We start from the raw sequence: 26,036 nt of genomic DNA on the forward strand, positions 1-26,036 counted from the left end.
CTTTCTCTCTCTCTCTTCACAATCCTGATAATGATCATACTGAGGAGAAAGCGTCACTTAAGCACTCTGAACAGAATTACTGAACAGCCTTTTTTTTTTTGGTATTATCTTTATTTATTTATTGGATAGAGACAGGCAGAAATTGAGAGGGAAGGGGGAGATAGGGAGAGAGAAAGAGAGCCATCTGCAGTACTGCTTCACCACTCTCAAAGCTTTCCCTCTGCAGGTGGAGACTGGGGCTTGAACTGGACCCTTGCACTTTGTATCATGTACACTCAACTGGGTGTGCCACCACCTAGCCCCGAACAGCCTTTTTTGTGTGAGTTTCCAGGAAGAGTTATTGAGAAGTGGGAATAGTAGTCACTGAAAAGAAACCTCACACAGAGCTGGTCAGGGACCAGCTGAGACCAGAAACCATTGAGTTCCCTGACAGTGGCCTCACTATGCAAAATAAAAAATCCCATATCCTCTAGTCTGGATAACTTGTATGATCGATAGGCGAATCAGTTGGAAGTAATATATGACAGTAGACCAGGCTCCATGTTCTAGTCATTCAGAGGGTAAAGCATGGGGAGGGGGCAGAGAAAATATTTCCAGGCACCTCAAGTTCTGGAAAAGTCAAAGGGACCCAAGGATAGCTCCAGCTTTAGTCTTTAAACAACAGAGCAGCATTGAGGAAGTGCTGAGTTTCCTACAGAAGCCCCCAGTCTCAGTCCCATAAAGAGTAGGTGGGATAGGCACTCTGGGACTCGAGGAACCTGCAGGAAAAGTGGGACAATCCTCCTTCTTCTCCTTCTCTTTCTCCTCCTCCTCCGCTCTTCCTCCTCCTCCTCTTTCTTCTTCTTTTGCCTCCAGGGTTATTGCTGGGGCACTACTAATCCACTGCTCCTGGAGGCCATTTTTTCCCTTTTGTTTCCCTTGTTGTTTATCGTTGTTGTTACTATTATTGTTGTTATTGCTGCCGTCGTTGTTGGATAGGACAGAGAGAAATCAAGAGGGAAGGGGAAGACAGAGAGTGGGAGAGACAGACATTTGCAGACCTGCATCTCCACTTGTGAAGCAACCCCCCTTCAGGTGGGGAGCCAGCAGCTCGAACCGGGATCCTTAGGCCAGTCCTTTGAGCTTTGCACCATGTGCTTAACCTGCTGAGCTACAGCCTGCCCGCCAGGACAATTCTTCTGAGGAAGCCAAAGGAGACACACCACTGGGGACTGGAGGGGTGTCATCTTTTGTCTACGTAGACACTCAAGGTTAGGAAGTGGTATCTAATTGTATTTTTAATTTGCATTTCTCTTAATATAAATGAAATAGAGTAATTTTTCATGCCTGTGAGTCATCTATTTTTTTTTTTAGTTTTATTTGACAGGACAGAGAGATAGAGAGTGACAGAGAAAGACAAACACCTGCAGACCTGATTCACTGTTTGTAAAGCTTCCTCCCTGCTTGTGGGGGAGTGAGGGCTCAAACTCAGGTCCTTGAGCTTGGTATACTATGTGTGCTTAATCGAGTGCACTATTCCTCTACTCTCTCTGTGAGTCATCTGTATATCTCTCTTAGAGAACTATTTATCAGATCTTCTGTCCAATTTTTAATTGGGTTTTGTTGTTGAGCTGTTACCCTTTCTTTATAGATGTTTAATACCAGTCTTGTGTCAGATGTGCATTGTGTAAAATCTTCTCCTGCTTGTTGGGTTCCTCTTTTATACCCGTGGAATTTTCTTTTGATGCATAGAACCTTTTCAGTTGGGGCCGGGCGGTGGTGCACCTGGCTGAGCGCACATGCCATACATGATGTGCAAGAACCCAGGTTTGAGCCCTCATTCCCACCTGCAGGGGGAAAGCTTTGCGAGTGGTGAAGCAGTGTTGCAGATGTTTTTCTGTCTCCTTCCCTATCACTCCCTCCCCTCTCAATTCTGACTGTTTCTATCCAGTAAAGAAATAAAGATAAGTAAAAAAAAAATAAATAAAATTAAAAAAAGAAACTTTTCAATTTGATGAAGTCCTGAGGTGACTCCCTTTAACTATCAGTTTATCTTCCTCCTCCACTATATTTTCTACTTGGTCAGTGATGATATATTGGAGAAAGGTTCATTTATGTGCTCCTTTTAATATACATATTACAGATATATGATTTAATATATATGATATATATATTTCTTTTGTGATTTTCTTGGTTTCTTTTAGGGACATAATTCTATCATTTGTTTAAAAATAATCATTTTATCCCCATTTTTCTAGCAAATATGCTTTTGTCTTCTGTTTCATGGCTAAAACTTGTCAGAGGAAAATTAAATAATCATGGGTACACTTTCCCATGCATCCAATGGGATACTATGTCAGTGTAGTTTCAGAAAATAATCACCATCATAGTTACTAATATATATGGAATGCCGTGGGCTGGGTGGTAGTGCACTTGGTTAAGTTCACATAGTACAAAGTGCAAGACTGGCGTAAGGGTCCTGGTTCAAGCCCCTGCTTCCCACTTGCAAGGGGGGAAGCTTTACAAGCTGTGAAGCAGGTCTGCAGGTGTCTGTCTTTCTCTATCCCTCTCTGTCCCCACCTCCACTCTCAATTTCTCTCTCTGTCTTGTCTAATAAAATGGGAAAAAAAATGACCGCGAGGAGCAGTGGATTTGTAGTGCTGGCACTGAGCCCCAGTGATAACCTGGAGGCAAACATGGAATACTTATGCTGTGCCAGAAAAGGTTCTAAATACTTTGTACAGGCTCAGTCTTCACAAAATTCCTGTGAAGTGGGAAGTAACGTCATTGCCATTTTAAATTGAGAGAATTAAGGCCCTGTAAGGATCAAACAATATAGCTGAAGTCACAGTGAGAGAATGACAAGAGTTCAGACTCAACCCAGAGTCTGTGTCCTATGACCTCCTTGCAGCTGCCTCCCAGGTGGATGTTCCTTCCCTCCCTCCACACGTGCTTACTGACACCTACTAAATGCTGGGCTCTCTATGAGGTACAAAGTACATTCTGCCTCAAGACAGCAAAATGGAAATCCTGCCTACTGGCCTACCCTGCAGATTTGGGACTCAAGAAAGTAATATCACTTCTCGCCTGGATTTCCAGCCTGTTGGTTTACTCTTAAGATTTCAAACATAGGGCCAGACAGTGGCACACCCAGTAGAGCACATATGTTACAGTGAGCAAGGATCCAGGATCAAGCCCCTGGTCCTCACCTGCAAAGGGGAAGCTTCATGAGGGGTGAGGCTGGGCTGCAGGTGTCTCTCTCTCACTGTGTCCTATCAAAAAAAAATTAATGAAATATGGCCTCTAAAAGTAATGGCAGATTTGTCACACAGCTAGTGAGCCCTAGGATAATCCTAGTAGCAATTTTAAAACAAATTATCAAAAAGAAAAAAAAGGTCTCAAACTTAACAGTCTCTCACAATACATCAGCCAATTACTTGAAATCCTTCTAAAGGGAAAAGATAAAATTAATTGGATGGCAAGCTATATTCTACCAGATAGCTAAAAAGCAGACAGATAACTTACTGGGTCTGTTTCTCTAGGAAACTCTAATACGAATTGTAGTGTCTGCTTCATGGAGGTTCTGTGTTCCGCAAATGAGATCAGTGCTAGGCTGGCTGGCTGTCAAGGTGAAGTCACTGTAAGCCCACTAGTGACACTTTTCTCCCAGATGTTGGCAGCTGCATCCATTTCATAGGAGACCTCCCCCCTCAGGCACCAGGGGAGAAAGGAGAATGTGCACAGAACTAGAATCCTGTGACCCAGGAGGCAAAGGAGTTTACTTTGACCTGAAATTCCCCAGGTTGGGGGGTGGGGTTCAGATTTCATTATTATCAGCACCAGCCACAGCCAGAGGACCGTCACAGCCAATCAGCTGTCCACACCCAGAGCCAACACTGCTCAGGTGACAATGACAAGAAATAGGTGCCCAGTTCAAGTCACCAACCAAGGCACATATGCCAGCTGGGTCATGGTGGTACCACCACTAAAGTAACTTTAAAAAATGACTTGGTTTGAAGAACCAGGTAGTGGCACATACTGTTGAATGCACATGTCATTGTACACAAGGATCTGGTTCACACCCCCAGGCCTCACATGCAGGGAAGGGGATGGCTTCACAAATGCTGAAGCAGTGTTACTTCTCTCTCTCTTCCCATTCCCTCTCAATTTCTCTCCACTTCTATCCAAAGTTAAAAAAACAAAAACAAAAACAACAAAAGCTGTTTCTCAGAATATATGAGCTTCTCCTGCAATACTATCTTGGGATGAAATGTGGTCAACTGACATGTAGTTCAGTCCTGTCTCTCAAAGTTTGGCCATGGATAATGAAGAAAGATTTTTCTGGGTTTGAAGAACAAGCGCTCACATTACTTTATTGAATGGCATGGAGCCAAAGGCTTTCATCTTGCAATGAATCACAGAATTGATGCCAACCCCCCCAGAAAAAAAAAAAAAAAACCTCCACTCAAGTTAGAAGTCATTTAAGTCTTCATTCAAGAGTAGAACTAGATAAAACTAGTTCATACTTCCCCAAGATAGGTTTTGATTGATCGCACAGCAAAAGCAGAGGCTAGGGATACATGCACACGCATACATACATGCTCCAAGATTAAGCTTACTTTTTGTAAGCTTCTAGAGCTCTGAGATTCAGCAGTGCTCTATCTGAGGGATGAAAGAAATGAGAGGAGATTTAAACCAGTCATTGACTAGTAAAAGAACAGGGCTACGATTAATTTGCTCAGAAGCGCAAAGTCCAAGGGGCCAGTGCTGTCACATTCATCTCCACAAGCATTCTCTTCTCCCCTAGTAGACAGTAGAGGTGAAAAGCAGAAGTCAGATGTGTGGTCTTGGACTAGCAGCCACTGTGTTGTCTCCCCAGTCTTTAAAACAGTTTTCACTTCTGTCTTACAAAGAGAGTCCAGCTTTGTCTGCAGAGGCAGTGTCCCCTGCTAAAGCTCCATTCTCCACTCCCGACAGACACAGTGCTCTTCTGTAAGCTGTAGATGAGGTTTGCAGGTAGAGCCGTGGAGAAGCTCTTTAGTAGGAGGCCCAGCTGGCTCGAACACTTGTTCTTCTCTTTCCCTACTTAAGGCAGAGCCTACTGTAACCACAGCAATGCAGGCAGGCAGCTAGCTGGACACAGCCAAGGTTCAGGTGTTCAGAAGCTCAGTCTCATGGGGAGATAGATCATGCACTGAAGTCCTGCCTCATAGCATGTGAGTGAAAGCTACGTGCACAGGGACTGGAAAATACTCTCTCTGCCCCTTTCCTTCTGGTGGCTGGGATGCAGACGAGATGGTAGGAGCTAAAGCAGTCAGTCTGGGCACAGATTGCACATGTTCACACTTCCCCAAAATAGGTTGAGGCAGAGAGGCTCAGGGCTAATTTCTCAAGCTGAATAAGACAAATAGAGTTGTAGCAATCTTCTTCCATCTCCCAGCATAAGCAAGGCTTTCTGCTGCTGTAAACAAAACGGTGTTGGAATCTGCTAATTCTGCCTAAGAGTCTGTGGATCACCCAAACAAATTGTACTCTCTTTATATAGAAAAGGAAAAAAAAACAAAACAAACCAACAACCTTTTTGTTGCTATGAGTTACTGTGGGGAAGTTGATAAGTATATAATAGTACAAGTACTGCTGTGCTTGGAACTCAGTTTCTTCTTTGGATGTGAGTCTGCTGAGCCTACCTGCATTAAATAAGCGCTGTTTCCTGTTTAGAGACGTTGTGTGCTGTCTCTCTGCCTGAGAATCAGTTAACACTGGCACATCTCTCTGCCAAGTCTTCACCCTTGCTGTACCTCAGGTCTGAGATCCTCAGCCCTCACTTAGCACTCCTCCCACCCTTCGGAACCCCAGGGCATTTGTGTTTTTAGGGGAGTTTCAGCTTCAGGACACCTTCTTCCAGCTTCTGGCCCTTGATGCTTTTCGTCTGATGGCCTCACATGTGGTTTGAGAGCTGGCATGATTTCAGACTGGCATGTATAATCTTCTCTTCAGGGGCCAGGTGGCTGTACGTCTGATATAGCACATACATAGCCATGGGCCCCTGGTCCCCACCTGCAGCACGGAAGCTTCACAAGTAGTGAAGCAGACTGTGTATGTGATGCCTTGTGCTCAACTTGTTTAGTTTCCTTCCACTCGGTCATTGCCACAGTTTCACACATCTGTGTGCACCCAGGCTTCAGTCCACCACCTTCCTTCAGGCTGAGGAATTCCATGAGGTCTCTCTCTCTCTGCAACCTTTGTTTTTTGGCCTCCAGGGTTATCGCTGGGACTCGGTGACTGCACTACAAATCCACTGCTCCTACAGGACGTACCCCCCCCCATTTTTGTTTCCCTTGTTTCCCTTGTTGCTGTTATTATTGTTGCTGTTGTTGTTTACTGTGATGAAGTAGGGATTACAGGTGTCTGTCTCCCTTCCTATTTCACCCTTCCCTCTCAATTTCTGTCTGTCTATATTCAATAATAAATAAAATTTAAAAAAAATCTGAAATGAGGAAGAAATACAAGGGGAGACAAAGTCTGGGGTAAATTGTGATTCTGATAACAAATACCCTGCAGGCTTTTTGGTGGATCTCCTGCAAGAAAAGAGAGAGCCTTGGGGGGGGCACTAGGTGGCACCCTGAGTTGAACACACATATTACTCATGCACAGTGACCTCGGTTCAAGACCCTACCTGCAGGGGGAATGCTTTACGAGTGGTGAAGCAGGTGTGTCTATCTTCCTCTCTTCCCCTCCCCTCTATTTTAATATGTATATATTTTTTATTTATTATTGGATAAAGTCAGAATTTGAGAGATGAGGGGAGATACAGAAGGAGAGTGATATGTGCAGCCCTACTTCAGTACTCATTAAGCTTTCCCCCTGCAGGTGGGGACCAGGGACTTGAACCTGTGTCCTTGTGCACTGTAATATGAGTGCTTGACCAGGAGCACCACCGCCTGTCCCCACTCTCTGCCTAACTCCTCCCTCAACATCTCTGTCCTAGCCAATAAAATGGGGGGGGGGGAGGAAAAATTGGCTGCCAGGAGCCATGGATTCATTATGTTGGCACTGAACCCCAGCAATAACTCTGATGACAGAGAGAGAGATTTGGGGGGGAGAGGGATGGGGGGAGAGAGAGGGAGGGAAGGAGTGAAAGAGAGAGGGAGGGAGAGAGAGGGAAGGAGAGACAGAGAAAGAGAGAGAGAAGGAGGGAGGGAGAGAGAGAGGGAGGGAAGGAGGAAGAGGGAAGGAGGGAAGGAGGAAGAGGGAAGGAGAGAAGGAGGGAGAGGGAGAGAGGGAGGGAGAGGGAGAGAGGAAAAGAGAGGGAGAGAAAAAGGAAGGGGGGAGAGAGACGGTAACAAACTAGAATTGAGTACACAGAAAAATAGCCCTGTCTGATTATCTCACTTTGTGTGCCCTATTCCTATATTAAAAAATCATAAAAATAGTCATGGGAATGATACAGCTGATTTGTATTGTTACATTCCAAGGATTTCACTTCATGGGCACAGATGTAAAAATTCCCCTGACATGGTCAAGCATGATTATGTGTAATCTCTTTGGATGGAACGTTGACTGGGTTTGGCAGGAAAATGCATGTGGCAGTCCAGCAGAATCAAACTTTATTATTTCATTTTTGGTAAAAGCCCTGTGACATCATGTTCCTTCAGGGTGGATTCCTGTTGTGCTAGTAGGTCCCTGGTTCCCTGGTTCCTGGAGCCTCTGTGGTGGGTGTGTTGGGGCCTTCATGATGACTTGATGGCATCTGGGTTCATTCTGGCCCACCCCTCTGATGGCCACATCTGTTTTGTCTCCATTAGGCGGGGCAAGAAGCACAGCATCATCTTGAGGACACAGCTTTCCGTGAGGGTCCATGCCTGCATTGGTGAGTGACTCTCCAGGTGTGGGTGGGACTTGCTCTCTGCCCTCAGTGATGGGACATGGGACGCCAGCTGTCACTTGGGGGAGTAAAACTAAATGTTTAGGGTGATGCTATTGCTGGGGTTGGTGTTGCTCTTTGACGTGTTAGATTCCAGTGAAGCCGTTTCTGGAAATGGGTTCTGATGCCTTGCTTCACCCTGGCTCCTTCTGCTGTGCTGGGAGTGAGGAGAGCTGGAGGTGAGACAGTGTGGAGAAGGTTCTTTGTGGTGATGCTGGGAGAGAGGAGGTTCCTTTGGAGTCTGTGCTGGGGATGAGTCTCCAGCCAGTTGAGGTGACCTTCAGGTGCCTTCTGCTGCCGCTGTGGACACTGACATGACAGGTTCTGCTCAGGTGATTGAGAGTGACATAAACTTTCAGGCCAGTTTGGGAGGAGACACAAGTAGAAAGCAGTATGGTGGAAGCTGTGTTTGTGGTTCCAAGTGGCTGACCTGCCTTCACTTAGGTGTCCCACTGATCCCATTCTTACAGCCATGATTTCCCCGGACCCCTCAGTCTCCGCTTCTGCACATGGGTGGCATGGAAATGAAAGTAATTATTTATGCTAATAAGACAACTATGTGAAGGGTTTCTCAAACTGGGATCTGGCTTTGGTCCCAGGTTGAGTCAAATAGAGAACATCATAAAAAAGGCGAAAAAACAACATATGTAAAGAGGTGTCTCATGTTGCTGCCATTTTGCCTTTACTTAATGGATGATTGTTGGTATGCTTCTAGTTCTGCTTTTGGGATCCCTTCTGTTACATTGCTTGACATTGTGGTCTATTTACATGGTCATTCTGTTACATTGGTTTGGTCTCACCCCCCCTGCCTATGGGAGATTTTGGTTTAGTCCTTGCCTTTTCCAGCTTCTTGCTTCTCCCCGCCCCCTATCCTACGTACTTCCTTGGTTCCGGACTCTTCGGCCAGAGGAGAGAGGAGAGGACAGATTTGGGTTGTGATTAGATTAGATTAGTTTTTTGAACCATTCCCTCGTGAATAAAGAAATATTGCTTCTCCGCTCAGCCATGTGTCCCTGGTCATCTGTCTCCCACCGCGAAGCTAGCCCAGCATACTGGCGCCCTGAACTTTGACATATGGCGCCCAACGTGGGACCTAACCTGCGCATCCCCCAGATAAGTGAAGACGTTTGGTCTCCTATCCACTATGGGCTGCTTTTCTACTTAAAAAGAGGTTTCCAAAGGCTTCTGCCCTTTCTTCATGAGACAGTTTCTCTGTCTCTGGAACATTTCGCTCTGGGCCACACTCTAGTTTCCTCCTGCCGCCCGCCTGCCAGAGCCTGCTCGCTGCCATGGGGCGCGGGGCATTGGGCGCTGGCTCCCTCCACGCTGCTTGGCTGCCGGAAGCAGGGCGGCAGGCAAGGCGGGCAGGGCAACAGCCCATCCTGGCCCCCGCCCCGGAGGCACCTTGGCCTGTGCCTTCTCCACAGCCGGCCCACCTGCCCTCCTGCTATGAAGTCTGGGCAGATCCTGGACCACCCGGAGACTGCAGGCTCCCTGCCAGGACTGGGCCCCCTGGCCGAGTTCCCCAGCTTGGCTCTGAAGGCAGAGGAACTAAAATACACAGACATATGTGCAGTGATCACAACCCTGCAATTCCTGGAGGTGAAGCTGGACAGGGGGCCGCCGCCAGACAATGCACCCCCCCGAACAACTAAGACAGTACAGATCTAGATTTGTGTTTGAAGTGATGTGTCTTCATAACAAAAGTTTTTCTCCTTGTGTATTGAAGACCATGTTTATGTGTGTGTTTGAACTTTGGTAAACATTAACTTTAAGGTTAAAAATGTAACTTTAAGGCTACATTCTTACCAGGCAAAGTTAAATGAAAAAGGTTTTCAACATAATTCTCAAAAAGGTAAAATTAACTTATATTTAAAGTCTGAGGTAAAAATTAGTTAAAAATCAATATATTTTAACTAACTTGTTCTAAGAAACCTGAGTACACCTAGGGTGTGTCTCCATCTTATACGGGTGTAACAAAAGGTTAAATAAGACGTTATTGATATGTAAAGCTCTCAAATACCTTCTCATTTAGAGGTAGAACCAGCCCAGGTGTAAGATAGATTCCACAATGGTTATGCTAATGATTCTCATGCCTGAGGCTCTAACAAAGGTTTTTTTGCCTTACCACATTTTATTGCACTTAAATTGTTTAAGGAGCCTTAAAATAAAATGAGAAAGACTTTCCAAATTTATAAAGATACTTAAATCAATTATAATCATTGAGTTATCAATTGTGGTAAACTTCTAATCTGCTACAAGTCTTGTTTCACAAGTAAGTAAATTGCAGCTGTCAAGTTCTCTACAGAAAAGTGGAATTCCAGTGGCTGACCTTCCTCATGCAACGTTCCACCCCCTGGTATTCTTCCGTGGACATCTGCTTTGGACTGGCACTTCTATCGGACTCACTGGTACACCTCTTGGACACTTTGCACAAAACTATAGCAGCTTCCCTTTACGCTGCTGGATTTCTCAAAGGCTGACTGCAGCCAGCTGCCTTGGGACTCTATAGGCCATACCCCACCTCCTTGCTAGGTAATGCCCACAGAGGCAGGAAATGCCCATCGAGGCAAGAGAATCCCACAGAGGCAAAAAATGTCCTTTAGCTTGATAAGAGAAGCTCACAGAGGCAAGAAACGCCCCCCTCAGGCCTTCCCTTGGCATCACACTGGTTCTTGTTGCTCGCTTACTTGTTCCTCCATGTTTGTGCCAGTTTCTTTTTTGAAAATGCCTGTATGATATAGGTTTCTGTTCACCCCACACTCCTGATACTATGGTCAATTAGTTAAAAAGAAAAGGGGGAATTGTTGGTATGCTTCTAGTTCTGCTTCTGGGATCCCTTCTGTTATATTGCTTGACGTTGTGGTCTATTTACATGGTCATTCTGTTACATTGGTTTGGTCTCACTCCCCCTGCCTCTGGGAGATTTTGGTTTAGTCCTTGCCTTTTCGCGCTTCTTGTTTCTCCCTGCCCCCTATCCTATGTACTTCCTTGGTTCCAGACTCTTTGGCTGGAGGAGAGAGGAGAGGACAGATTTGGGTTGTGATTAGATTAGATTAGTTTTTTAAACCGTTCACTCGTGAATAAAGAAATATTGTCTCTCCACTCAGCCATATGTCCCTGGTCATCTGTCTCCTGCCGTGAAGCTAGCCTGGCATACTGGCGCCCTGAACTTTGACTGACAGATGTTGTCCTCTTGATTCTGGCCTCTGGTGAAGAGACATAAATCATCTTATTGAGGCCTGGCCTACACCTGGAGTGGAAGGAATGAAAGGAATGGAAGGAATCTTTTCTGGTTTCTCCTCAAACTCCTGGTGAAGACTCCGGGGTGGGAAGTGGTAGTTTCTTGACATGGAGGGGGGATCCATGTAGTTTCACCTCATATGGTCCCTATCATGTGTGATGAGGCTACAAGAGTCCAAGTGACCTTTTTTTTTTAATGTTGGGGTTTGAACTCGGAGCATCACGCAGGTGAGATGCAATTGAGTTGCCTCCACAGTCTAATGTTCATTCTCTATTTTATTTTTTGACCAGAGCACTGCTCATCTCTGGCTCATGGTGGTGCAGGGGATTGAACCTAGGACTTTGGAGCCTCAGGCTGGACATTCTTTTTACATAGCCATTATGCCATCTACCCCTGCCCTATTCTCTATTTTTAGAGAAATGAAAGGAGAAAGTGAAAGATTGATTAAAGCACCACTATTCATGGAATTCCCTTGCAGTTGTCCATGGTAGTTTCATGTAATGCTGGAGCTCAAACTCAAGGACTCTGCATACTAAAGAATGTACCTTACTGACTGAGTTACATCCCAGTTACATCATGACAGCTGTGACTCTGTGGCCCCCAGTAATTATTTAGAAGACTCATAAACTTCAGAGCAGAAGGATAGGGATATAGGAGGGTTCTTAATTTGTTGGAGACAAAGTAAGATCTACAGGACTTTCAATCCAGGTCAGCCACATGCTTCTTAGTCATCTGGCACTGAGTGACCTTAGAATATATGTGGAAACTTGATTAGTGTTAGTTGCTTTGTATTTTTATTTAATATTTTTATTTATTATTGGCTAGAGACAGAGAGAAATTGAGAGGGGAGAGGGAGAAATAGAGCCCTGTTTTCACCACTCATGAAGCTTTCCACCTGCAGGTGGTGACCAGGGGCTTGAACCTGGGTCTTTGTGCACTGTAATGTGTGCACTAACCAGGCGTGCCACCGCCTGGCCCCTCTCAGTTGCTTTTTATCACTTGCATTATGTTTTCTCTAATATTGCAGAGGTGTAAATCATGTCAATCTGGAGAAGTCCATGACCTAGAATGCCCCCCTCTCACTCCACATCCTGCATGTGGAATAAGTCTGGGTACATGCTGTTGAAATAAATTAACTGCAATATAAGTGATAACCAAGAGATTGGAGACATGACTCAGAATCAGTATAAGGCAGCTAAAGGCAGATTTATGGGGCTAGGCAGTGGTGTACCCAGTTAAGTGCAAGGACCTGCACAAGGATCTGGGTTCAATCCCAGGGCTCCCCACCTGTAAGTGGGGATACTTCATAAGTAGTGAAGCAGGTCTACAGGTGTTTCTTTTTCTCTCTCCCTCTCTATCCCCCTCTCTCCTCTCAATTTCTCTCTTGTGTTCTGTCTAATAAAATGGAAAAAAAAAATGGCCGCCAGGAACAGTGGATTTATAGTGCCAGCACAGAGCCCCAACAATAACCTTGGAGGGGAAAAAAAACAAAACAAAACAAAAATACAAAACAAGAGCAGATTTATATGAAAATAAATTTCAAATTCTAATGACTAAATAATAAAAAATAAAATACAAAATTCAATATTCTAATGCTCTAATTCCTTTTCAGAAAAATGGTGTTGCCATAGACACAATTATACCAACTATAGGATTTCTCCAACCTGCTTCTATTTTGTTGACTCTCTACATGAGGCTATGTCTTCTCAGTCCCATGTTCTCCTTGTAAAGCACTTAGTTCAGGTTATCCAGCTGGCGCTATGAGCACCAACAGTGGTCCAGCCCACTTTTTCTTAGCACGTGTCTTCTGGCTCTAGGACACACGTTTCTTTCTGCATGGCTCCGATGGGTAATGAATGAAATAGACATATTATCCCACACCTGGTTGTGCCCATTGTATTTGTTGTTAGAGTCATGTAATTTATTGTAGTGGTCCGTGATTATTTTATAAACTGGCTGCATTTGACTATAAAAGTCACTGCTTGAACGTTCTTTGACTACTTTGGAAAAGATTCAAAATTACTCACTACTCAGTGGTCCAGCCCACTTTTTCTTAGCACGTGTCTTCTGGCTCTAGGACACACGTGTCTTTCTGCATGGCTCCGATGGGTAATGAATGAAATAGACATATTATCCCACACCTGGTTGTGCCCATTGTATTTGTTGTTAGAGTCATGTAATTTATTGTAGTGGTCCGTGATTATTTTATAAACTGGCTGCATTTGACTATAAAAGTCACTGCTTGAACGTTCTTTGACTACTTTGGAAAAGATTCAAAATTACTCACTACTAAGGCATGACTGTCAACTACAGTGGGTTGTGACAGCTATATAAAGTATCTTGCACAAATCTAGGGTCTAGTCTTCACATATATACTTGGTTCTTGCTTTACTCTCCAAAGTAGAGATTGGACATCAGAGGACCAATTTTTCTCCCTCCCCCTGCCATGGTTATCTCTGGGGGCTCAGTGCCTGCACGATGAAGTCACTGTTCCTGGAGGCCATTTTTTCTCCATTGTTGTTGCTGCTGTTGGATAGGACAGAGAGGAATTAAGAGAGGAGGGGAAGAAGATAGACACCTGCAGACCATCACTGTTTGCAAGGTGACCCCCCCTGCATGTGGGGAGCCCGGATCCTTGCGCTGGTCCTTGTGCTTTGCACTATGTGTGCTTTTTTTTTAATAATTTTTTATTATTTATTTATTCCCTTTTGTTGCCCTTGCTGTTTTATTGTTGTAGTTATTGTTGTAGTCACCATTGATGTCATTGTTGTTGGATAGGACAGAGAGAAATGGAGAGAGGAGGGGAAGACAGAGAGGGGGAGAGAAAGACAGACACCTGCAGACCTGCTTCACCGCTTGTGATGCGACTCCCCTGCAGGTGGGGAGCTGAGGGCTTGAACTGGGATCCTTACACCAGTCCTTGTGCTTTGCGCCACCTGCGCTTAACCTGCTGCGCTACAGCCCGACTCCCTGCACTATGTGCGCTTAACCTGGTGTGCTACAGCCCCACCCCCACCCTCAACCCCAGAGGACCAATGTTTGTTTGTTTGTTTATTTATTCCCTTTTGTTGCCCTTGCTGTTTTATTGTTACTATTATTGTGGTTGTTGGATAGGACAGAGAGAAATCGAGAGAGGATGGGAAGACAGAGGGGGGAGAGAAAGATAGACACCTGCAGACCTGCTTCTTCATCACCTGTGAAGTGACTCCCCTGCAGGTGGGGAGCTGGGGGCTTGAACCGGGATCCTTAAGCCGGTCTTTGCACTTTGTGCCACCTGCGCTTAACCCGCTGCTCTACTGTCCGACTCCCAGGACTAAGTTTTTAAAGGGACCCTGAAAGAAAATCCACACAGAATTCTGATTCTACACTTTTATTTCCTCCCCCAACTCCTCCTCCTCTTCTCATCCTCCTCATCCTCAAAGAAACAGAGAGAGAGGGAGAGGGAGAGGGAGAGGGAGAGAGAGAGAGAGAGAGAGAGAGAGAGAGAGAGAGAGGGAGAATGAGAGGGAGAATGAGAGGGAGAGGGAGAGGGAGAGAGAGAAATAGACCACACCACTGAAACTTCCTTAAATGTGGTGGGGTGAGGCTTACACGTGAGTTGGGTATAAGGGAAAGCAACACACTATCCAAGTGGACTATTTTTCTTTTTTTTAAATTTCTTTATTGGGGGATTAATGTTTTACATTTGACAGCAAATACAATAGTTTGTACATGCATAACATTTCTCAGTTTTCCATGTAACAATACAACCCCCACTAGGTCCTCTGTCATTCTTTTCTGGACCTGTACTCTCATCCTCACCCACCCCAGAGTCTTTTACTTTGGTGCAATACACCAATTCCAGTTCAGGTTCTACTTGTGTTTTCTTTTCTGATCTTGTTTTTTAACTTCTGCCTGAGAGCGAGTTCATCCCGTATTCATCCTTCTGTTTCTGACTGATTTCACTTAACATGAATTTCTCAAGGTCCATCCATGACCGGCTGAAAAAGGTGAAGTCACCATTTTTTTTATAGCTGAGTAGTATTCCATTGTGTGTGTGTGTGTGTGTGTGTGTGTGTATCACAACTTGCTCAGCCACTCATCTGTTGTTGGACACCTGGATTGCTTCTTGGTTTTGGCTATTACAAATTGTGCTGCTAAGAACATATGTGTACACAGATTTTTTTGGATGGGTGTGTTGTGTTCCTTAGGATATATCCCCAGGAGAGGAATTGCAGGATCATAGGGTAAGTCCATTTCTAGAGAGTTCTTCTGAGAGTTCTCCAGACTATTCTCCACAGAGGTTGGACCAATTTACATTCCCACCAGCAGTGTAGGAGGGTTCCTTTGACCCTACAACCTTTCCAGCATTTGTTGCAGCTACCTTTTCTGATGTATGACATTCTCACAGGAGTGAAGTGGTATCTCATTGTTGTGTTTATTTGCATTTCTCTGACAACCAAAGACTTGGAGCATTTTTTCATGTGTTTCTCAGCCTTTTGGATCTCTTTGGTGGTGAATATTCTGTCCATGTCCTCTCACCATTTTTGGATGTGGTTATTTGTTTTCTTTTGGTTGAGTTTGGGAAACTCTTTATATATTTTGGTTATTAAACTCTTGTCTGATGTAATGATATTCTCCCATTCTGTGAGGGGTCTTTTTGTTTGGGTAGAGACACACCCTGAAATCTGGCGCCCATAGCGTGGGGCAGAATTTCCCGACCCTAAGAGAAAAATCAGCCCATCAGGCATAGTGTGCTTCACCCGGTTGAAAAAAACGCTGGCCCAACCGAGGGGATTAGGATCGTGACTCCAGGAAATCAAGAAGCAGTACCAAAGTACATCGGAAGGTAACCCCAAGGCTCTCGTTTGAGTCCCTGTGATCTTTCTCTCCTTCTCCCTATCCTTCAAGCTCCAGGGAAGCTTGTGGAGTGGGCGCAGAGAAGGAACCTCAGCAGATCAGAACCCTGGCCAGGCTCTGAGAAACTGAGTGTCCTTCCCCTGTTTAATCTTAATGAGTCTGACCTAATTTTTCCTCTCCCACTTTGTGGTGTTTTGTTCTATACCCTCTCCTAATTTCTGAGTCAATCAGACATTAAATTGGACCTAGGCATGGTCTTAAAACTGTTATTTACTTCCTAAAAGGAAAACGCAAAAGATAAAGCTTTTTTGTGGCAGCCAGGGCCCTCAGAAAGCATTAAACCAGTTCTGAGTGAGATCTTATCTGGCTAACAAGCTATTCTTTAAAGAAAGAAAGAAATCAATCAAACAAGACATTCTCTTTAACTTAAAAGTTACTAATCAGAGCAGCACACACTTTTGATAAAAATTTAATGATTTGTTTCTTTAAAAATCTAAAACGTACCTTAGCCCAGAAAAGAACTTCCAAAGATTTTTCTAAACTAAGCCCGCCTGTTCCATCCACGCAGCCAATCACATCACAGAGCTACTGCTCCACAGATTGGCAAAGACTGCAGTCAATCATCCCTCTAGCCACACCCGCCCCTTCTGGGGGCGGGGCGGAGGAGTGGCTTTGAGTCAGAAATTTTAAAAAAGCGCTTTTCAAAGGAAAATTTTTCTTTTCACCAAAAATGTCTGTTTTAAGTCTGTGTGCTAACCTTGTTTTCACTAATTTGTGTTAACCCTTTAAAATAACTAGATTTTGTTTTAAGTTTTAAATAAGATTTAGTTAAGCTGAATGTGATTTTAAAGATCCCGACTTGTAGAGTTGGCACACTAAAATATAAGACAGTTTCATCCTTCTGATAGCTAATATCAGCATCAACTCATTAGTTAGAGATTTTCCGAGATCTCTAGGTGTGGTAAGATGCCTCTGCAGTCTCTCTCACTATTGTGAGAATTCTAAATGTTACCAGCACCCCAATACCAACAGCCACTGTTTGAAACAAATTCTGTCCTTAGACTGGCTTTCCAATGACCCAGTCAGGGTAGACCAGTGGCCTTGCCAGGAAAAAAGGGTTAAACATGATATTCCTGGCCTGAAAAAAAATGTGATTCAACAAAATTATTTAGTGTAAAATTGTCATCTAAAATAAATGTAACAATAAAAATTTATTTTTAAACATTTAAGCTATGAGGTTTATCTTAGCTTTTTAAGTGAAAGATCAATTAAGTTGTGTACCCACCCTTGTTCATAGCTGCCCTAAGGGTGTGATAAGCTTTGTGATAAGCAAAGATCCTAACAAACTATGTTTAACATTTTACTTAAAATTGTTTAAGTGATTTAAAAAAAATAGTAAACATTTTATCATGTCAACACATTAAGTATTGACTTTCTATAACATACGGGTATATTTTAATAAAGAGCCTTCTAAAATCCTATGAAGGAACTCAAGCCAATTCTAACCATTAAATGTCTAACTTGGTACAAGTTATCTCTCTTAAGTAAATAATTATAGGTACAAATCTGTAGATGAAGAACTGACTGCTCATATGGTAAGATTTAAAACTAAACACTTTTCTTTTTTATTTATGGGTGTGTGATGACTCCTAAAGTCACTCATATCCTAAAATTTTTCTCTCATTTTTTTTTTACAAGCGTCTTAAAAATTTAACGCTTGACCTGCCATAGTGAGAGCACTTTACTGGCTCCTGCATTGTTTAATTAAGATCTTGCTATTCAGACGTTTAAGATTAATCCCCATTGATAAAAGCCAGTGCTCTCTGGCAGATTGATGTAACTCACCTGCCCATGTTTGGTAAACAAAAATATGTTTTTTTTTCTTCTCAATTGGTACTTTTCTAAATTTATGTGTGCTACAGCTCAAACAAGAAAAACTATAACCCTTAAGCTCAATTAATAAATAAAGAAAGGGAATGCACCCCCCAGTATTCAGTTGGCTAAAGTGTCAATGAAGTAACTATACTAAACCTTTTTAATATTTACAAAAATTCGAATTGTCCATTTATTATATCTCATTGACAAAGCCACTCACTTTTTCCAGTCATAGAGGCATATATTTTTTGTTTTTTCTTTTTTTCAACGCTGGATGTCCATGTTTGTTTTCCTTTTATTATGGTGGATGCGATTACTGCGCTTGCAAAATCCACAGAGTCCCTGTTGGCAAGTCCTTACCACAAAGGACACCATGCCTGTATATACTCCAGCTAACCTCACCAGCCTATCCAAGTCTTCTCTTTCTGCTGACCTACCACCTCTGACTTCAATTCCTCTTTATACAGAATCCATTGGTTCTGATTTCATTCTTACATGTTTATTGACCTCTTCTTTTACTCCCAATGTTCCTCGATGTTCAAGGAACCTCACCTTGACTTCTAATGTGTATGCACCTTCTCTGTTTGTGTTTTGGTGCAACACCACCCTATATTTTTGTGTCATTTCTTCTCTACCTGGTCCTTGCCTCCTAGTTTCTCTTGTTCCACAGCTGACCCTCTATGAAGAAGAAGAATTTCATCAGCTGGCGATGGCTACCCACCAGAGGACCAGACGTGCTGTTTCTTCCCCTGGACATCACATTGACTGACTGCTCCCCTTAGACTTGCTGGTGGACTTTGGGACAATCTCTCTATGCTGCTAGATGCACTGAAAATCAGCTTCAGCAGTCCATTTGACTTCACTTCGGACAGCTTGGAGCCTCTCCAGAGACAGATGAACTCCCTTGCCAAGGTGGTATTCCAGAACCGCCATGGTTTGGACTTGATTTATGCTAAATAATGCGATCTTTGTCTAGAAAAATGTTGTTTCTTTTGTAAATGAAATTAGATTTGTAAAACCGAAATGTTAATATCTTGCACAAACTTTCTTCTTCTAGCGTTTGCCCTTCTTCCGTAGCCAGTCAACAGCATCAGGTTGAGCCTGATGTAAAGTTTCGAGACCTCCTTTGAATCTGGAGAGGTGGCAGTCGTTGACTATGTGGGTCATAGTCTGTCTGTAGCCGCAGGGGCAGTTCGTGTTGTCTCTGGCTCCCCAGCGATGGAACATAGCGGCGCACCGGCCATGGCCTGTTCGATAGCGATTGAGGAGGGCCCAATCATAACGTGCTAGGTCAAAGCCGGGTTGACGCTTGCAGGGGTCTGTGATCAGGTGTTTGTTGCACAAACTTAGCCGTGATATTAAGAATTCCTTTTCCTCTTTTGGTACTAACTCCTGGTTCTCTTCTCCTTTAACTGCTTGGCTTCTGCCTCTCCTAGGCCCTTTGCTAGCTATTGCAGTCCTATTGCAATTCCTCAAGAAACACATACATGACATTACACATGTTACAGTACAAAGGGTCTCAGTTCACCCTTACACTCGTATTCCTTTAGAGGAAAGAAATGCTCTAACTGACATTGATCCATAAACACTGTTCATTAATTAAAGTAATTAGGGGGAGATGTTGGGAACATGTGTAAGCCTTATAGAGCTTAGGGAGAACCACCCCCATCTTTGGATGGAGGTCTGAGAAGATAACCTCTTGGTAAGTCTCTCTCAACCGAGGTGAGCATAAGGGGGGAAACTCAGACTTGGTTCTTTCCTTCTTGACTCTCAGGCCCACAGCTGTGCAGAAGCTTTTTAATTTGATGTAGTTCCATAGGTTTATACTTGCCTTAGTCTTCTTTGTAATTGGATTCATTTCATTGAAGATGTCTTTAAAATTTATGCGGAAAAGAGTTCTGCCAATATTTTCCTCTAAGTATCTGATAGTTTCTGGTCTAACATCCAAGTCCTTTAACCCCTAAGTGGACTATTTAACCAGCCTATTTACCCCCCTTTTTTTCTTGCCTCCTGAGTTATCACTGGGTTTGGTGCCTGTGCTTCAAATCCATTGCTCCTGCAGCCTTTTTTTTTTTCATTTTTTTTTTATATGACAAAGAGAAATTGAGAGAGGAGGGAAAGATAGAGAAGGAGAAAGAAAGATACCTGCAGACCTGCTTTGCTGCTTGTGAAGCACCCCCCCCCCCCAATTCCCTGAGGCTTGATATCCAGGGACTCAGACCAGGATCCTTGAGTGGGTCCTTCTCCTTCTCACTGTGTTTGCTTAACCCAGTGTGCCACTGCCTGGCCCTCTACTTATCCCTTTTCAAAAAAGAAATGTCATGGTTCAAAACAGGCTAAGAAGACATGGCTCCTAGTGCTGTAAATTGGCTGACCAACCATGACCAGCACAGACAAATTGGAGTGGTCGTCTCCAAAACTGCAAGTTAAATGAAGTGTTTTATTATGTTCGATTAAGAATATTTTAATCCCAGGGCTAGGTAGTGGCACTACACAGTTGGGTGCACATGTTACTTTGTGCACAGAACTGGGTTTGAGCCCCTGGTCCCCTCATGCAGGAAGCATCACGAGCAGTAAAATAGTACTTCAGGTATCTTCCCCCCACACCTCCCCTTCTCCCTCTTTCTCTCCCTCTCCTCTTAGTTTTTCCTCTATCCTATCTAAGAAAAGAAAGCAAAAATAGCAAATAAAAGGCCACTGAGAGCAGTGGATTAATTGTGCAGGTACCAGCCCTAGTGACAACCTTGGTGGCAATATTTTTTTTTAATCCATTTTACTATTGATTGCCTCGATCTGGGTATGTTGGATGTATGGATTGGATTAGACAAACTGTCAGTACCCAAAAGGGCATAAATGTTGCCCTTCAACATTTTCATTTTTATTCCTCTTTCTCATTCCATTTCCCACTCTTGGCAAGATGTGGACTAGACTGATCTTAGTAGCTCTACATCTTATCCTTTGTGTATAGAGAATGTAATATAAGGTCCACCTCCATTGCGATATACTCTGTTCCTTTTCCAAATGACATATGAGATACGATTTGATGAAATAAAGTGGAACAATTTCCAGCTGAGATGATGAAGGAAAACATGATGCCGGGGCAGGCCTTGTTTTCAAGATTACTTTCCCTCCTTACTACCAAAAATAGCTGAATTATTGCAAGTATCGGATGAAGGATTTCTAGGTAATGACTGGTGTCTTAGATCTGAAACCACATGCACTTCTCCTAAAGGCCTTCCTTCCTACTGCATGTCGGACCAGAAGGACCCAGGTTCAGTTCTTGTCTCATGACTTTAAAGCGCTATCACGTATTCATTTCCCCAAATTACGTTCTCATTACCTTGCATTCTCTTCTTCTCTGCTTCTGTTTCTATTAACTCAAAGGATGTTTAGAATTCAGGACTGGGTGTTGATGAATTGATGGTGACATGCCTTTGGAATTATCCAATGTTAACTTTGGAACTCTGTACCCGTTGAGACAGAAGAGGAGCGGAGCCTTTCTGGTTAGCGAGAGAGCACACCCTCCCCCCCATCCTCATGAGATCACTACTTTGATGTTCAGGCAAGACAAGTCTCTTCTGATAGCAAGCACTACAGGGAGAGGCTCCAGGTTACTATAACTCTATGTTCTTCCTCATTGTAATATTTATATATATTTTTTGCACATTTTTGTATGACCACTTGGTCTAATTTATTGTAGTAAACAAAGAGTGACTTCACCTTCTTAACCTGGGTTCAGTTTGTCAAATAATGATGGTCATATTGTATGCATAAACTTATAGATAAGAATGAAAAGGAAATCTATGATAGTAATGGAAAAGACTGTATTTATTAAGTTAGCTGGAAAAAACTTTTTTTTTCTCCCTATAAGAAGAATTGGAGATAGAGAATGGAAGGATTAAACAAACAAACAAATAAACAAATAAACAAAAAGGTTCAAAGTTAAACGGAATATCTGAGTGTTTCCTACCAGCTTACTTTGAAAGTGTTTTGTTTGGCTTAAAACAGCTGCCATTCAGTTCTCTGAAGCAAGCCTTGCCTTCCCATTGAGAAAATAAGCCTTGTGGGTGGATTTTCTTGAGCCCTAGCCTGAGACTTCCAACTCTTCAGCACTGAGTGAACAAAAGGATAAAATGTTATAGTTCCCAACATATCATTATTGCTTATAATTGTGAGGAGCAACCAAGCACAAAGGTTTTTACAGGTATTTTCTTAAAACCACTGAGGTGATAAGGGCTTCCCAAGGAGAGCAAAGTGGAGCTAGCATGGTGGTTTGTGGAGAGATTTGTCTCATTCAAGGTCAAGCCACAGGGAGAATACCAACTTGTACTTACTCATTTTTCATTAGAGCACAGTTTTCTTCTGGCTTATGGTGGTGCTGGGAATTTGAGCCTGAGAACTCTGGCACCTTAAGTATAAAAATCTGGTGCACAGACAATCGACCAGCTCAAAGACAACTTTTAAAGGCAAGAAAGGATGGCCTGGGAAATGATACAGTGCATCTAGTGTCAGACTCTTGAGTATGAGGTCCTGAGTCCAATCTCTAGCATTGCAGGTGTTGGTGTGATAACCTAATTTTTCCTCTCTCTTCTTGATAAATAAGTTTTTTTTAAAAAACCTTTATTTATTGGATAGAGACAGACAGAAATTGAGAGGGTAGGGGAGATAGGGATAGAGAAAGAGAGACACCTGCAGCACTGCTTCACCCATTGCAAAGCTTTCCCCCTGTAAGTGGGGATCGGGGGCTTGAACCTGGGTCCTTGAGCATTGTAACATGTGTGTTCAACCAGGTATGCCACCACCCAGGCCCGAAAAATAAATATTAAAAAAAAAAAAAGGACAAGAAAACAACTTAGAAGTTCATTCATGCATACTTTTTTTCTAGTCAGGAGGTGCTCGGCTGCCAGCCCTTTCCGTTGGCGGCCCATTTGCCATGTTTACTCTGATTCTGCCTACAAATCTCGGCTTCTTGCTGTCCTTCTACAGGAGGCTGTCCTTCTCCTGTCCTTCTACAGGAGGCCATGTCTGCTCTTGCCCTGCCTCTGCCCCCAGCAGGCTAGATAGGTGTGGACACTTCTGATTCTCTCCAGGTATCACAGTGGCCAAGCTCACAGTTTCCTACCATACTCACATACCTGATGGATTTTGTGCAGTGGCTCAGTCACTTTCTAGTCTTATTTCCCTTTTGTTGTCAAGATTCCTGGGTTCTCCAGAAACTCTGGAACTCATTTGCTAATCTCACTGTCTTACTGCAGACCCTTTTCACCACCTGCAGCTTTAGCAAAAGGTGGGTTTGGGTTTGGACTTTGGAGTCTCTCTTTGCAACAGGAGAATTTGGTGCCTGTGTTTTATTTAGTTTTTGACCCACCTTCCTATCAAGCTGCTGACCTACTTTTACCCAGTTTCTGCTCTCTAGGTAATAAGCTCTGTGGATTAGCCCGATAAAAGCTTCCCCTCATCTGTTTCCTATTAGTCCTTCTCTGGCCCCAGGTGATGGACCCCAAAGAACATCCATGTGTCTGGAAGCTAGTTGAATCTGTGCTCAAGGGGAGGTCAGCCCCTGTCCAGTCTTGTTTGAACAGCTACTCCTTAGGTCCTTTATCTTTGGTGATTGACAGGTGTAGACACCCCCCCAAAAAAAAATTAAAAAAAAAGGAATGGGAAGGATGTGAAAGTTACCACTAGGGTTGTTAAACCATGAGTTTAGTGTTCAAATGTCAGTGACTATTAATTCCTGTAATTTATTAGTATATACAAGTCACAATCATTTTACACCCAAAATGAAAAGAACAACTAGAGAATGAATTTAAGTAAATGGCTCACAGCACTGGGCAGTGGTGCACCCACCAGTTAAACACACATGGTACTAAGCCCAAGGACCTGCTCAAGGATCTGGGTTCTAGCCCCCGCTCTCCACCTATAGGGGGGATGCTTCACAAGTGGTGAAGCAGGTCTGCAGGTGTTTCTCTTTTCTCCCTCCTTCTCTATCCCCCCACCTCAATTTTTCTCTGTCCTATCCAATAAAATGGAAGAAATGACCACCAGGAGCAGTAGATTCATAGTGCTGGCACTGAACCCCAGCAGTAACCCTGGAGGCAAAAACAAACAAGTAAACAAAATAATTTGTTGTTTTGTTGGTGGGCATTTGTCCTATTGTAGGGGACACCTTCACAGATGTCATAAGCTTAAGCCATATGCTGGTAGACCCAAAAGTTGTTGTCTGTCATAGAAAATCTCTGGGAGGGACACAGCCATGTCTTTCAGTGGTTTCTGCGAGCATGTCTCTACAAAAGCTATTCGCTTGCAGATCGACCTTTTCATGGGACAATCCCAGCTCTAGTAACAGGTTCTCTGTGCCCGTGACTATTCTCATAAAAAAAAATTAATGTTTGCCTCTGAACAAGCAGGGTATGTGGTGAGAAAGAGAATTCCTTGTCTTGCTAGTAGAAATTGAGATACTCACCAGGCATGCCCGCCATAAAGTTCTACCAGTGACTTGCTCACATCTTGCTAAATGCCATTTCTCGAAGGGCTGGGTATGCACTCATATGTTGTTCTGGGTTCACTGACTCAGAAAGGGATCCCTGGAGAATGCTTTCCATGTGCTCTGTTCACAAGTAGAAATATTCCCATTAAGTATTTACAACAAAATACATCAGTAGAATGCCCAACAGACCTCTGCCCTAGGTTCAGTTCAGCCCCACTGCACTGGAGGGAAGTATCAGTGCTCTGGTGTCTTCCCCTGTTTTATTGTGTCTCTGTCACTGCCTATGTCTGACAAAGAAATTCCAGAGTGGTGATGGAAAAGAGTTTTGCCAATATTTTCCTCTAAGTATTTGATGGTTTCTGGCCTAACACCCAAGGGTTGTTGAAATCCCCTACTATTACTGTGTTGCTGTTAATATATTGCTGTAACTCTTACAGTAGAAGTTTAATGTATTTAGATGGCCTCTAATTGGGTGCATAGATATTAATAATCGTTAAGTCCTTTTGGTTGACTGATCCTCTGAGCATTAAATAATGTCCATCCATACCTTTTACAATTTTATTTAAGGTCTATTGTGCCAGATTGAAAATAGCTGTTCTTGCCTTTTTTTGTGGTCCATTGGCTTGTATGGTAGTTTTCCATCCTTTTACTTTGAGTTTGTGTTTGTCTTGTTGCATTAGGTCGGATTCCTGCAGACAACATGCTGGGTTGTGTTTTCTGATCCATCTTTCTGCTCTGTGCCTTTTAATAGGTGAATTCTGGCCATTGACATTTATTGATATTATAGAATAAAGATATTTTAATGCCATTATTCTAAAATTTTAGAGTGTTCTGATATAGGGCATGTTCATGATGATGTGATTGTTTATAAGAGACCTTCAGAACTTCTTGCAGGGCACAAGCTTGATGATAGTTGATTTCTTCAACTGTTGCTTGTCCAAGAAGGTTTTTATGATTCCATCTAGTCTGAATGACAGTCTAGCAGGATACAGTAGTCTTGGTTGAAAGCCTTTCTCATTGAGAGCTTGTTATATATCTTGCTATTCTCTTCTGGCCTTTAGTGTTTGTGTGGAGAAATCTCCTGCTAATCTTATGGGTTTTCCTTCATAAGTGACTCTTTGTCTTTCTCTTGCAGCTTTCAGGATCCTTTCTTTATCCTTATTCCTTTTCATTCTAAATATGATTTGTCTTGGTGTCTTTAAGTTTGGGTTAATTCTGTTTGGGACACTCTGGGCTTCTTGAGCCTTTATGCCTTTTATGTTGTCTACAATAGGGAAGTTCTCAGCTATTATGTCCTATAGAATGCTTTCTGCCTCTCCCTCTCTTCCTCTGGCAAGCCAATAATATGTATATTACTTCTTTTGAAGTCATCCCATATGTCTCTGTTGTTGTTTTCAATATCTCTTAATTTCTGTTTGAGATCTCTTCTTTGTTTGTTTTCTCTAATTCATCCTCAATATTGCTAGTTCTATTTTCTGCCTCATTAATTCTATTCTCTGTCCCCTCTGTTGTTTTCTGTAGCTCAGCTATTTTGTTACCCTGTTCTGATACTGTATTAGGTTGTTCAGTTAGTTGTGCTCTTAGCTCAGCTATTTCAGCTTTCAGCTCTCTAGTTACCTTAACATGGTTAGTTTTTTTTTCCTTCAGAGTCTCATTTGCTGTTTTCCTATTGCTGATATTACTTTCAA

At 43.1% G+C, this 26,036-nt stretch overlaps 1 protein-coding gene across 15 annotated transcripts in view; it reads left to right on the plus strand.

The window, feature by feature from the left end:
• FHOD3 (formin homology 2 domain containing 3) overlaps positions 1–26,036 on the plus strand; it is a 588,579-nt gene that overhangs the window by 96,658 nt on the left and 465,885 nt on the right. For all 15 annotated transcript variants that reach the window (XM_060173747.1, XM_060173744.1, XM_060173740.1 and 12 more), the window contains exon 3: positions 7,785–7,849. In XM_060173747.1, the coding sequence (XP_060029730.1) occupies positions 7,785–7,849 (65 nt within the window). The remainder of the gene's footprint in view (positions 1–7,784; positions 7,850–26,036) is intronic.

This window comes from Erinaceus europaeus, chromosome 15, assembly GCF_950295315.1.
Source record: "Erinaceus europaeus chromosome 15, mEriEur2.1, whole genome shotgun sequence".
Lineage (NCBI taxonomy): Eukaryota > Metazoa > Chordata > Mammalia > Eulipotyphla > Erinaceidae > Erinaceus > Erinaceus europaeus.